The sequence below is a fragment of the Gallinula chloropus genome, assembly GCF_964237585.1.
Source record: "Gallinula chloropus genome assembly, chromosome: 8".
Classification (NCBI taxonomy): domain Eukaryota; kingdom Metazoa; phylum Chordata; class Aves; order Gruiformes; family Rallidae; genus Gallinula; species Gallinula chloropus.
In genome coordinates this window covers 7,109,334-7,123,809 of record NC_140093.1, presented here as the reverse complement: position 1 = coordinate 7,123,809, position 14,476 = coordinate 7,109,334, and the positions used below count along the sequence as shown (strand labels likewise).

Below are 14,476 nucleotides of genomic sequence, written 5' to 3'. Positions count from 1 at the left end.
ATACAAAAAGAACAGCACAAGTACCTCCTGTGCTGGAAACTTTAACCATTTTATGTCACATAATCAGTCGGATAACACCAAAACTGACTAAAAAAAAAGATTATTTTTTTTCCCAAATCATACATAGCTCCTTTGCACCAACGATTTTATAAATCAAAATATTGTTAAGACATTTCCCAAAGAGTTGCTTCAAGTCTTCTGCCAGTTATAAGTATCAGGAGGAACAATGCAGTGATTTTAGAAATGTAGAATATGCATTATTCTCTAGTCAAGCTTAAAGCCACAGCTGTCTCACAAGAATTAGACCAACGGTAACCTCTATCTACCACAGCTCAATATAAACTTGTACAGTTACATCCATTTATCTATGTTTAAATTTAAAAAAAAAAAAAACCTAAATGTGCAATTTAGTGTGTTACCTGAACTTCCGAATTAGAATCAACAGGTTGAAGCATAAACCAGTTCTCTGTTCCTGTGTAGTTGCATAAATCTTCTTTCTTGATTGACACCTTTCCTGGGGGGTAGGGGCAGGAAGAGGTAATCATAAATATCACTTTCATCCAAACAGAACAAGTATTTAAATAGATTTTAGGCTTCATTTTTGTTTAAATTATCTTTTAGAATTTTTTGAGCTCCTGATGCTTATGAAAAGCTTATGGAAACAAAGAACATGAAGTATAAGTAAATCAGAAAATCAGCTTTACATGTATAAAGCTAAATTAAGTAAATTACAAAATCTTACCTGGATATCACTAATTACAAGATTAGGTAAAATAAAGAACATACTTGTAGCTGGAAATAACATAATAAAGATTTGAGAGAACAGTAACAGTGTTGAAGGAACTGAAGGTAGATGCCTTTTACACTTCTGATTGCTGTTTGGAAAGCTCTTATTATACCAAATTATCTGGCATCCTGGTGCAAATCATTTCCTTCCTCAATTCAAGTAATGTGAAGCTTTCCTCCACAGCAGATTGTTAGGACTTTATAGCAACTATATCCAACTAGCAGCTACAATAGAGCCATTGGGGGATGAGGAAATCTACATCCTGTAATTTTTCACCTAGGCTACATAAAGCATTTTGCAGGATTTTTTTAAGTCACTAAGTTACAGGTTACACTGACACTGAAAAAAAACATGTATATAGTTAAGAATTATTTCACAATTGCAGTTATTATTCCACAATTCATTCTTTAAAGACCTACAAATATTGACAATTACTAAATTATTCCAATGAAACTGTGAAGAAAAATTTTTAAAAAGTATTTACACTGTAATGACACTGTAAGGGTATAAAATGTCTTAGTAGCCTACAAAATAAACGTATTCTAGTGTAATAACATAAAGCAAGGGAGCAGATCCCTGCTTTTCAAACTTTAAAGAAACATTGTTTCAGTGCACTACACACTGTTTTAAAAAACGCATCAGATCTGTAACTGTATCCTGAATACTACAGGTAACAACACTGGAAGTAACCACGCATGATACAGAGTATCCCAGCCCTTACCTATGCGCAAGTCTTTTTGTAAAACACTTTTATCAAAGATGTAGAAGGACAGCCACTGGAATGTTCTTGGAATCTCAAAGTAAAACTCTTCCCCAAAATAAGGGCTGCAAAGACAAAGGTAAAATAGAAAATCACTTTTTGTACTTCATACACAAGACCAACACTAAACCACTACATTTTTACTGTGGCCTTTTGCACTACACTTTATCAAACCCACCCACAACCGTTTCATTACAAGACTCAGCAACACTGCAAGTTAAAACTTTGAAAATTACTTATGTATATTCAGAAAAAGAAAAAAAAAATCAGAGCTCATACAAAACTGTTGTGCCCTCAGCAACCTCCTTTTTCTAGTTGGTGCTCTCCCCACTCCAAATTACTTCCTGAGACTCTTGCAAGTTTGATGTTGCTGTCTTCTCATTAAGTACATGATTAAATGGCATTAAAATACAATTTATCAATTGCTTCACTGACAGCATTTGTTTAGCTCAAACTACTGTGTCAAGTTTGATGCTCAAAGATTCAGATGCGTAAAGAAAAGTCGTAAGCATTAGCAACTATGAAGCAGAACAGTGAAAAAGAGAAATGTTCATCTCAAATGCACGTTCTCCTGCATGTTAAAGCCCTACAGTGTTGTTCGTGTCACTGCAAGCTGTAAGTTCTGGAAATCGAGGGCATCCACAAAAATCTCACTCTGCTATTGTGGAACTAGAGGATTCCTACAGACTTAAAATATATTTTCAATTACAACATACTAACTTTACCAGGGAAAGGCGTGTAGCTTCACTAAACCAATTTTAGCCTCTGCTTTCTTTCTACAGAAAAGGACTGTGATGAGTTACACCAAACCCAGGTGGTTTGTTTCGGGTTTGTTCCCAAGGGAAAGTACCTTTCTGACACTGTATTGCTGTATTAGTTTAATAAACTAATATAAATAAGCTGTTTGCAGCTATCAGTTCATAGCATTACCTACCAAAAACCATACCACAAAGAATATCATATCATGCCTACTCTCTATCCTTCAAAAACTTACAGACACAAAAAACCCACCAAGTGCTTAAAGGACGAAGGTTCATTAAATAAGTTAAAAATAAGAGAAGAGCTAGTAACTAACTTAAAGTAGGGAAAAATCCACCAGTGAAAAAATCTACCATTCCAAATCTCTAGAACTGATTTTTAGTAACAAGATCTTGAACTGCAGAAATTCATTATGAGTAAATTTCACAAATGAAAATGTTCCCTTTGTTCGAACGCAGATCTGTTATCACAGGCAGACAAATCAGCACTAGCCTTTGCATTAGACTAATAATTTAAGAATTCTCAGTTGGAAAATGTATGTGTGGTTTTTCAGCTTCTCACCTTTTTTCCACCAAATTTCAAAGCCAACAAATTCAGCTTTGATTTCAAGGGCTGGGCTCTTGTCAGCCCCACCACTAAGGGTATAAATTCACGAGCATTACCTTTAGCAGCAGTGCAGCCTTAAGCAGCCTAAATTATCACCGTGGCTGCTCATTTTAATTTTGTTGACACAGTAACTCAGACCAAAAAAACATATGAAACAAAGGCTTATGTCAAACTTGGGTCAATTCCATGCTATGGTTCCCCTAATAGCTACACAAATAGTATTTGCACCAGTACAAACAGAGAGATATAACAGCTGCAAGAGCAAAGAGCGGGTGAACTAGCTGGAACCAATACGAAGGTATTTCCATCATATTCCTTTGAATCCAGAGCAGAGAAAGGACATCTAATTGTTAAGGCTTATCTGCCTCTCTGCTGCTGTTGAACTGAAATTATCTTTCTGTACTTAACTGTTGATCTTGAGCTGTTTAGACCCCATAGCAAGTTTAACGGTGATTCCCTGTGCATGGTCCAGCATCACCAGCTACTTAATCACAAAGAAATGTATTACATAATTACACAGGTGTATAACAGTCGTTATTTTGACAAACATTACACGAGGTCTGTGATTTGACAAGAAAAAGCAGAACAATACTATAAGCATAAATAGAAGGCAATGCATTGTTTCACTCGTGTCGATACATTTTTCCTTACCTAGATTAACACCACTGCCTTATGAATCAGTTGATTATTCTTTAGCCAAGCATGAGGCACAGAGAGAAAATTTAAGGTGGAGAATACAAAGGATTAGTAAATAAATTCTTAGGTAGATACAGAACTGGCTGAAGGGGTACAATAGGTTATACCAATGAGAATAATTAAAATGGAGAACTTACTAAACCTGTTCCTCAGGGATTCAGTCAGTTTAATACTCTCATTTGTGACTTTGATGCAAGAACTTTAAAGACTGACGGATACAAAATGAGAAGACAGTGCTAATTCAAAGGAAGACCAGACTGTCATACAGGAAGCACTGGATTAAAGTAATACAGGAGATTAAATGTGTGACTCCTTTGCTCTTCCCTTGTTACAGTGAACTGGCAGTTTTATGATGGAAACCAACCAATGCCCCTAGATCTGATGTGATAAAAAGCAAGTAAAAGCAACAAGAGAATTAATTTTTTGCTATAACCTACCCCTAACCTTGCATTCATACATAGATCAGTTTGAAAAAAAATAAACTGAATTTGGTCTACGTTAAAAAATGCACCACAAACCCTCCCCATCCTAACTCCTCATATTTGACCACAGAGATCTGAAGAGGCTCATGGATGTTCTTTCCAAGGTGGTGGTGGAGGGTATCTTTCACCAGAACCCACACTGCATCAGGAAATATTTCCTGAGCCATTAGCCAAAATACCCTTTCACTTCAGCATTAGCTGATGTTTTCCTAACTTTGAAAAGTCATTTGTTTCACATCTGTACTCTAACAACAGTCCCAGTGCTTGTGGAAGCCCAAACCTATTTGCACATTTAAAAAAATATGTTTTATTTATTAGTTTTCAATCACTGTAGTCAAAGATCCTTTTCCTTCCAGTGATAATTACTTCCGCAGGCATTTAACTAGCGGATATTCATAGAACACAGATCAGATTACAGCCTGTATGAACTTGCAACCCAGAATACAGTGACAAAAACAGACAGAATTACATGTGTAAGAAAAAGCAAGCAAATGATATAAAACAGAACAATTAAATTCAAAGTTATATTTATGAATAAAATTATCCTGCACTACACACTACTGAAGAGCAACTTAAAAAGTTTTCAGACTAGTAAGAGACAAGACCTTTCATCTTCCCTGCCAGTACCTCTAGGTTAGTACGGTATTCTAGCTTAGTAATAAGCAACAGGGTGGTATAATTAAAGTTTCTGTAACAAGTGTCAGCCTTCATAACAGCATACACACCAGCGATCAAGTCTAAGTATCCAACTCTGGTCATGGCTAATGGAGGATGACTTACTTGATCACACTTCATCAGCTTGTATGGAACACTACTTGTGCTCCGAATCTAACTTAACACAGCCATAAAGCAGAGTTCCCCATGGAGTCAGTGGAGACAGAAGGGCACCTATGGGCAAAGAGTGACTCAGAACACCAACATCTAACTCCTGATAAAAGTTTTCAATCTAGAAATATTCATTTCATATAACCAGAAAAATCCTCAATTTGAGGGGGAGGAGGTGCTGGTGTGTGTTACTTAAGATGCCCCAAGTTGTTGTTTTGTTCTGATGAGATTTTTCTTCCTTTCCCCTGTAAGGTACTAATGGTGCTGGGTTTTTTTAATCAAGTTTCAGTTAACTCTTCACTATTACTTTAAAAAAAGTAATTTATGGATCTAAGGCAATGTATTTTATGCAGTTCTTTTATTATCAGGTGATTGAAGTATGTAAATTTAATAATTCTTAAGTGGACTATAATTTAAATGTCTGCATAAGCATTAAATGGAACAGGCCTCATTCATAAGCATGTGTTGAGTTCCTCTTTACCCATCAAACTACTGCCTATTTGAGGGACATTTTAAGTTTCTGCTTTATCAGTACAGTCCCTAATGTTCTTCTCCAAAGGACTACTCAATTGAGTTGTTGATAATCCATCTCAACTGCAGCCAGTTAAATTCTGAAAAATTTCTGGATCTGACTATAGCAGTTACCTATCAGGAAGATGAGCAAAATATCTGTTCCTGACTGCACATATGCAGAGTTTGCTTTTCATGCAGAAGCATAAGGTGGTTTTAAAATGGTTTGAAAAGGGAAAATTCCCTATTTAAATTTGCCATATGAGCAGTATGCTGTTCCTCACCTGGAAACATCTAGAGAGACATCTCAAAGAACAAACACTAATAAAACCACCGGAAACAAGAGGAGGGAAGTTTTCAGGAGTTTGAACAGACTTTCTGGGTTTTACAAGAAAGAATTAATAGCTCCTCCAGATAACAAACTATCACTCAGACATTCTGAACAATGCAGCTGCAGCAACCCTTCAGTACAGGTCATCAGTGACCTTAAAGAGTTCTGAGACATAAAAGTGCCCACACTACTGCAGCTCTGTTATGACAACTTTGATTGCTTTAAGACTCTCAAACCGCAGCAGAACCTACAGCTGTGTCAGTACAGGTTCTACTTCCCAAAGCAAGAATTTCAGGAGAGAATGAGGCCTATTCATGGGGACACCCCACAGCACACAAAATCCTTACACATGGAAAAGTTCCCATTTCTTCACTCTATAAACAGGTTTTACAAGACAGACGCTAAAAGCACAATTCCACCAATACAGACCAACTGCATGTCAGAAGTAGGAAATGACATGAAGAGCAGTATCAGCAAGATTATCAGTATCAGCAAGAGAATGTTACGCTGCCCAACGGAACATAATAAAGTAACAGGGAGGTATGGTTTAGCACGCTCTATTTTAGAAGCACTGTTCTACTCACAAGCCTTCATTCTGTCTACTTTCAACTGCTCTCCTGATTTACACGTTGCTGTAACACTTCTGAGCAGCCTCCACAAGTCAGCTCGTAAGCCAAAGCACAGGCGCATTGACACACATCTCGGTTATATGCTGAACTCAAGCAGTCTTGCTTATCACCTTCATGTGGAAATCAAGCTTACCTTGAAGATTTTTCAACTACCTGCGTACGAAAAACTTCTTCTTGGTCCAAGTTTATGGTACAGAAAAAGTCTCTCATTTTGTTGGGTACTAGGTGTTTGGCATCATCTGTAAATGAGAAGAACTGTAAGTATCGACAGGAGAGAAACCACAACATATTAGGCACAGTTGTGCCATGTATCCAAAATTTACTGCTCTACTCAGTTTTAACTTGTAATACCCAATAGTACACAGAAATTGCTACATCCAGCTTCAGGTCGTATGAGAGTCCAGAGGAGGATGACAGCACTGACTCATGAGCACCACTTCCTCCAGCACCTGCACTTTCCCTTGAGAGGGCTCATCCTGGGCTCGAGTGACCCTGTGCAGCTTGCTAAATCCCAGAAGCTTGCAGCCTGAGGTGATACGGCATTAGGTCATAAGACCAAGACATGATCTGTCTGAGCTATTGTTCACTTGGTATTTTCTCTGCAATTATTTTGACTAAAGGAAGCTGATTAATCTTTCTTTCATTTTCCACAATGAACAGCTGATTTTATGTTGACTGATATATTTTCAAAGGTTCAACTATGAGTACTGCCTCGTTTTTTCCCTAATTGTCTGGTCTAGGAGAAGGGGGGCGGAACCCCCCACTTACTGACTAAATACAACATGGGTAAGAACCAAGGAGAAAAGAAATTTTCTAATGAGACAGGATGACTGTCAACACAGGAAGACAAAGATTTGCTGGGTGTCGAGTTTAGGTCGTTGCAATATCACAGGCAGCCCTTTTCAGAAATGGTTACTTTAAGCAGTCATAGCTACAACAAGCTCCCAGTGCTCAAACAGGAAAGCTCTTCCAAAATCTGAATGCCATACAGATCTATATTTATTTAAGGGAACGCTGTCCTTCAGCTTAAACAGTTCCCCTCCTCCCCATACCCCCCCATGCTTCCTTCACCTCTGAGTGTCTTTGAACACAGCAAACAGACCCTTTTCACCTTTTATTCTGCTAAAAGAAACAAGACAAGCCTCTCAGGAGCCTCTCGTAAGAGAGAGTACCAAACTGGTACCTAGCCACCCTGCCCCTGTTCCACTTGGTTATCCTAAATACAAGCGACCAGAATTGTGTTCTGCATTAGGCCTTAACCTTTGACAGGGGTGTTTATCCTCACTACCACTGGAAACACCTCTCCCAATTAAATACAGAAAAACATTATCTGAACTTTATGTAAGGTATTAAAAGACAATCCGATGAAAACAGACATCATACCACTGAGTTTTAGTAACTTAGAGCTGGAGTGTCATACATAGGAGTATGTTCCTTTGTTAACAAACCGCAGGTATGAGGCACGGTGGAGCAAGCTCTGTGGGCTACTCTGTTAAGATGTAAAATCAGAATTTTGTTTACTCCCTCTCTTTCTTCCTACCTCTCCCCCCTTTTGTGTGTGTGTGTGTGTGTTAAAACAGATTATTACAGTCTCGGAAGTTAAGTAATGCCTGGCACTGGCAAGGCCACCACAACCCCACCTGAGCAAAGAAGGCTGGAGGTTAACAGGGGCAGACTGATGCTTCCCAAGTCAGGGATACACAGGCTGGTAGAAAGCATGAACAGACACTTAAATAACTTCCACAGTTAAAAGCTGTGCTCTCAGAAGCATCAGTGAGGGTGTGGGATAGGAGGAAGTATACTTACTACTTTTGAACACCACACTTAATGTTGACAGATTGAGACACATGAACAGAACCTATTTTTAATGCCATTAGACTCCAAAAAGAGACTCAACTCAAAATTACCCTTAAGTGAGACATTGCAGGGAAAGAAAAATAAAACAAACAAACAAAATCCACAAGAAAAGCATGAAAGAATAGGGTTGGGTTTTTTTAAAAAAATTTTTTTTCATGAAACACATGAAAGAAAACACAAAAATAAATTAATGAAAGAACGTAGCAATCCCCAGAAAGCTTCTCATACTGTAGCTTATAATTAATAGACATGAACTGTATGTGCCAGTTTTGTTCCTAACAAGAACCTTTTTTTAGTTAATACTCTGTAGCTTCCACATCCTATTTTTACAGGATAGTTAAAATATAACATTACTTAAATCAGTACTGTAAAAGCACTCTACAGTGGATTTTGAAATAAAATTAGTATCGTGCTTTCTGAAGAGTAAAAATGAAATATTTCTACACAATTCACGACTTAAGTCTACCATGCTGCACACTTTTATTATTAAAAGAAACTTTCTACCCAAGGGAACAGGAGAAATAGAAGCTTTTATTTTATAATGAGATAAAAACCTCTGGTTTATAACCCATTTTAGCTTTAAGGCATGGACAAATTTACTGAGGTTTGGGGAGGGCAGGCGGGTGGTGATTCTCAGTTCTGAGTTTAAAATAACATCAGCACACTTGTCATGTGAAGTACAAAGCATGCCATTTCACATCTTTCCCAACACCTTAATACCTGTGATTGTGGAAGACTTTTCAGCCAGACAGTAGTTCCACTATTCCAAGAAACTTACTTTCTTTTAAAAAAACCCGACAAAGTCTTTGACTGCTCACGCCAAGTCTTACTTTCTCCTCAAAAACCTAGGGCTGAAACAGTTGAATAAAAATAAAGTATGAACACCACCAGATATCTGCTTGAACGTTTAGATTTTCGGTGTGTTCTGAAACCCAAGGACTGCACATGCTTCACCGTTCAAAAGAGGCAACAGAAAAAAGGTAAGAAGTGAGAGAAGTGTATTGAGGAAATGTATGTTTGGTTAGAAAGCGTAGATAGTAGAAAAGGTTAGTCAGAAACTCCAAATAAAGTTGTTTTGGGGAGAAGAGAGAAACTAAAACAATTTTAGATCTAACCGTAGAACCGTATTTCAAGCTTCTTCACCACAGTTCTTTCAAAGCTAGAGAGAGTGATGCTGCAACTTGCAGTTCAAACAGTACAACATCCAAGCGATGAACCTGCCCGCAGCAGTAACAGATTTATTTTGTACTGACCGTATCAATCCATCAGTTTCATTCACCAGACTAACTTAAAACAGGAATTATTCTCCCTACGACACATTCGGTAGCCTAATTCAATAGTGAAACCGTGAAATACATCACTGTAATAGCAAACACCAACATTTTATTCTGAAAAGAGCCAAGTTCACAATTGCAATTAGTTACCTGACTTCTAAATGAACTAACTTCTTTTCATTGTCACTCAGCTCATTTGGGAAACAGCAAAAAATAACAAGAATTATTTTCAAAAGCTCCAACGACCCCACGCTTTGCGCAGTTATGCACATTCATTTGGCTTTTAAAAGAAATATTTAGTAAACTCTCACTTTAAATAAAATCAGGCCAAATCTAAACAAAAGGGAAAAGCTGAAATGCTAATAAAACCTCAAGTGTTAGAGCAATAGTAATTTGGGTGTACAACATTTAGTAAATTCAAACCTCCACATTACTTTAATGTTACGAGTTTGTAGTAACAGCAACTGAGCAACCTACCAAATACAACAGTCCTGTCACACTCCTTTGTCTCCACATCATTTGTTAAGTGTAGACACGACATGAAAACATGAAGTTAAAGCTTGTTCACTGTTAACAGAGCATCAGAAACAAAGCAACAGCAGGAGGAGAGATAAATGCTATTCACAGTATCATCTGTCAAGTTAAAGTGCACAATTAGTGTACACCCTCAGATGGGGATACAGAACAAAGACATTTAGAAGACATTTATACACACAATCTCTTAAGTCTTTACTTCACAGAACTAAACTTAGTACACAGCACAACAAAATCCACTCCTAGAGTGCAGCATAATCTGAGATAACTACACAGAATTAACAATTCGATCCAAAAAGTTTGAAAAAGCAGCATGCTGAATTTTGTCACAGAAGCTCTGGGAGACAACAGAGCTATTTTCCAAGTACTTCATGAAGACAGGTTTAAGTACACACATACACACAAAGACCAAAATACCTCAAAAAAAAAAAAAAGAAAACAAAAAAGTTTCCAAGTAACTGAAGTCCTTTACTACCTAAAAATGTACAACTGCACATCATAAAATGAAAACAAGAAAATCATATTATGGTATGAGATACACATAAACCTACACGATACCCATGTACCTTTGTAAAGCTACAACACATAAAATAGAGGCACCAATACAAAAGAGTCATCATCAAGAATAGACAGATGTTGAGTGGATTTCTGGTGGAAGCCTGCTGAAGTGCAATACCACATTTTCAAAAAATATTATGGGGTCTTAAACTAGTAAGACCAGTTTATCTTGCCTCTTAACTTCAAAACTGCAGGCAGGAGCCTGGCTGCAAAACAGAGAAAGCACCAGCAAATGTGTTCCTACTCCATTTTTTCACTGCTTGGTACATAGCATCTACTTAAGCCACCTTTAAATATATGCCTTAGTTTTGTTATGATAATTTGTATAACATCACTAACCTTAGGTTTTACCATCTATTTGTGCACTGTAGAACAACGGTATAAATCAGAGCTTACTGCAGATGGTGTTTTCTATACGTGCAGGATTACACAGAACTGACATTACCTCATTAAAACTACCACGCTCTCTCATGCAACACATACAAAATGAGTCAGGAGTTTTAAACACAAACAAAACTTAGGAACCAGAACGTATTCCACTTCTAAGAAACGTGTCACAAGGAATCCTTACAGACTACTAACATCAACTTTCTAAAGTGAGGTCTGCCACTGTTAATCCCGCCAGATCAAGAGGGATTATATTACATTTGTTTATTATTGTTCATTCAAAGGAGTTTTCCCCTAAAAACCACATTAGTAAAATACCGTCTCTATTTTCAGTTCTTGCTGGTATGTGCCATACAAAGAAGCGAAAAGAGCATCTAGGGGTTTGAGTGTTCACAAGCTTCCACAGCATACTTAACTCATTGGGGGTTTTTTAACAGTGTTTTTGTTTCATTAGAAGAAACAAGTAGGTTTACAAAGCAGTTTTCACACTGTTGCAACCAATTACTTCCACTCATTTCCAAAGGATGTCCTACGGTTCTTACAGGCCCATCTTTGGCGACCAACTGCTTGTGTATTCTCTAGGAAGCAGGTCATAAACCTCCATTTACCTTTACTTTTGCCAGGTAACTGAACATTACAAGTTACTGTACATCCGTAGGCTCGATCCAGAGCACAGAAACAGGACAATAAAACTAGTCTCAAGAAGACACATTTTAGGTTTCGTCTTTTAATGCTTCATGGAAAACTTTTATCATGTTCAAGTATCACAAAAGGTAAAGCTCCTTGAACGCTGTGCTGTCCTGGGTTGACAACAACCTTATGATAAAAGTCAAGAAGCAGAAAGGTGTCAGTAAGTCAGTCGGCTTCAGTAATTAATGCCCTGGCCACGAAGCTAACAGTGTTTTCTTTAAAAAAGGCTAGCTGCCCTGTATTATTACTGTGATGACTGCTAACAACGTACGAGCTTGGTAACCATGTGTTCAGCCTTGTCTACTCAACAGGCAATTGCTCTCTGCCACCAACACGGGAGCCGGAGCACCTCCAACTGTACTTCACTCCATCTCCTTTTCCACTGCCCAATCTTCTATTTACCAAAGACATATGCAAGTCTGTACCGCATGGCAGTATCTAAGCAAACACAACTCCAGTCCTCTACCGGCCCCTAACCCTTCAAAAGCTTTTCACAACTGGCTCTCGGTCCCAGTGCCATGCCCAGCTCAACGCGTTCAGCTTCATTCTGAAAAACGCCGATGGGCTGCGTGAGAAAGGAAATAAATGGGTTGCATCTGAATGGTATGAATGCGTTTTGATACCCCACCAGGAAGCCACTGCACATCCTGTTTCTCTTACTCGCTTTGAAGTCCTCCGAGCCGCACCACGCTATCTGCTTTCCTTTCCCCCGGCCCCTCCTCCCCAGCTCATCCTTCAGTTTCCCACGTTACTGAACGTATAGGTATTTTTAGTCAGCGCTTCCTAACCACCAAAATAAAGTCGCCGGCCCCTCTCCCTGCCTCCCTCCCGCTGGCGCACAGGCCGCACAAAGAAACAGAAGCATTAATGACCGTTTCCAGAAGAGCCCTCCACCACCAACTTCCTGCACATCAATAATTTCGCAATTTCTCTTAACAAACAGACTCCGATGCCCGAGGAGGTCCGGGCGGGAGGGGGCATTTCTGCTCGCCCGCTGACTCAAGGAAAACCTCGGAGCAACGGATGCTTCCCAGCCGCTCCGGGGCTCCAGCGGCCCCGCCGCATCCCGGCCTCCCCCGCCCGGCGCCGGGGCCGCGCAGACCCCGGCCCAGCCCCGCCCGCCCCCGCCAGCACGTGCCGGCCGCGCCCGCCACAAAGCCCCTTCCCGGCGCCGCCCCGGCGCGGTCCGGGCCCCCGCGGCCCCCCGCCGTCCGTCCCGTGTGTGTGTGTGTGTCCCCTCGGCGGGGCTCTGCTCGCCGTGAGGAGCCGCCGTCCCCTCAGCGCCCCACCGCCTCGACCACCGCCGCGCGAACGGCGAGCGCCCGCTCTGGGAAAGGGGGTGACGGCGGCCCGCGCTGTGGAGCCGGGGCGGGAAGGAGCACCTGAGCGCGGCAGCCCCGGGCGCGTGCCCAGCCCAGCCCCACCACAACCCGCTCCGGCCTCAGCGCCGCACTTACAGATCTTCCCCCGGAGGTTCTGCAGCACCCGCACTTCGTCGCCGCCATCCCCGGCCGCCATCGCGCCAGCACCGCCGCCTGCGCACTGCAGCGGGACACGGGGGGGAAGGGAGAGGAGCGGCCCGGCCCCGCCACACACCCGCGAGCCGCCCCGCTCCGCCCCACGCTAGCCACCGCCCTCGGGGGGCACCAGAGACCGAAGCGGGGCGAGGGGCAGCGGGGCGCATGCGCGATAGAGCCCGCCTCCCAGCAGGCCCTTGCGCGGCGGTGCCGCCCTCCCTGCGGTCGCGGCGGTGGCGCCCAGCGCGCACAGGCTCGGCTCTGGCGATTCCCGGTGGCGGGCTCGGACCCGAGGGGGCCTCGCGTCCTGTTTGCGCTTCGCCGGTGCCTGGGGGTATCGGCTGCTTCCGCAGCTTTGCCTGACAGCCGTTCCTTCGCGTGCCTCTGACAGGGGCAGAGGGGCGCGACCTGCCAGGCACGTTGAGCGTGTGTCTTTGCTGCTGCAGCGTTCGTGGCACAGAGCGGCCGAAACGAGCGACGGGGCTCTGATTTCTGGTATCCGGAGTGCCCCTCGCTGGGAAAGGCACGTGGTGCCTTCTGCGGAATCTTCTCTGCCGTCGCTTGCTTACGTGTGCCTGTTCGGCCACGTAAGGAGTGCCGTGAAGCAAGTAGGAAATGGTTCAGCTCCCGGCGCTGCCGGCAGACCACAGCCAGCGGGGCTCCGCGGCACGGGGTGCTGGCACAGCTGAAGCAGGCTGCCTCCCTCCAGAAAGAAAAGGGCCTTCACATCGTGTTTTATGCTGGCGTTTCTTGAGTAAAGAGCCCTGATGCGAAATGGGGATCTTGCTTCCATCTGGAGCTCAGCCCAGTCCCACCTCAGTGGTGGCCTCTGAGGCCAGCATGAGGCACCCAGCTGCAGGGGCCTGCCCGCTGTGGTGACACCCCGGGTGTGCTCCGGGGCTGCATCAGCCTCTGCGGGCCCTGCAGGCACAGTCTGGCAAAGGCCTTGAGTGGCCGGCGCATCCCAAACCAGAGGCAGTGCAGTGTGGGCTAAAGCTGCGTTAGAACACAGTGGAGGACTGGTATTCTCCACTTGACACCTAGAAACACCACTTCAGTCTGTCCTATTAAAGCAAAGGGAAGGTGGGAAATTTTCAGGCCAGCATCTGTCATTTATCTCTAACTCAGCCCTCTGCTGTGGTGCTCCTTTTTTATTTCCCCTGAACAGATCTTGCATTATTACTGAGACATAGCCTCGAGCCATATAATCTAACAGTCAGGCGCTGCTGTCTCGTGTTGCTGGGGGGCTTTTTCCTGCATACAACTTCTCCCAT

The 14,476-nt window shown here is 42.0% G+C and overlaps 1 protein-coding gene across 1 annotated transcript in view; it reads right to left on the bottom strand.

Annotated features, from left to right (window-relative positions):
* RASA2 (RAS p21 protein activator 2) overlaps positions 1-13,203 on the bottom strand; it is a gene marked incomplete at both ends in the record, with an annotated part of 46,492 nt that extends 33,289 nt beyond the window's left edge. Inside the window, 4 exons of the mRNA XM_084267661.1 lie at positions 420-514; positions 1,509-1,612; positions 6,519-6,624; positions 13,143-13,203. Coding sequence (XP_084123787.1) covers positions 420-514; positions 1,509-1,612; positions 6,519-6,624; positions 13,143-13,203 — 366 coding nt within the window. The remainder of the gene's footprint in view (positions 1-419; positions 515-1,508; positions 1,613-6,518; positions 6,625-13,142) is intronic.
* Positions 13,204-14,476: the final 1,273 nt, after the last annotated feature.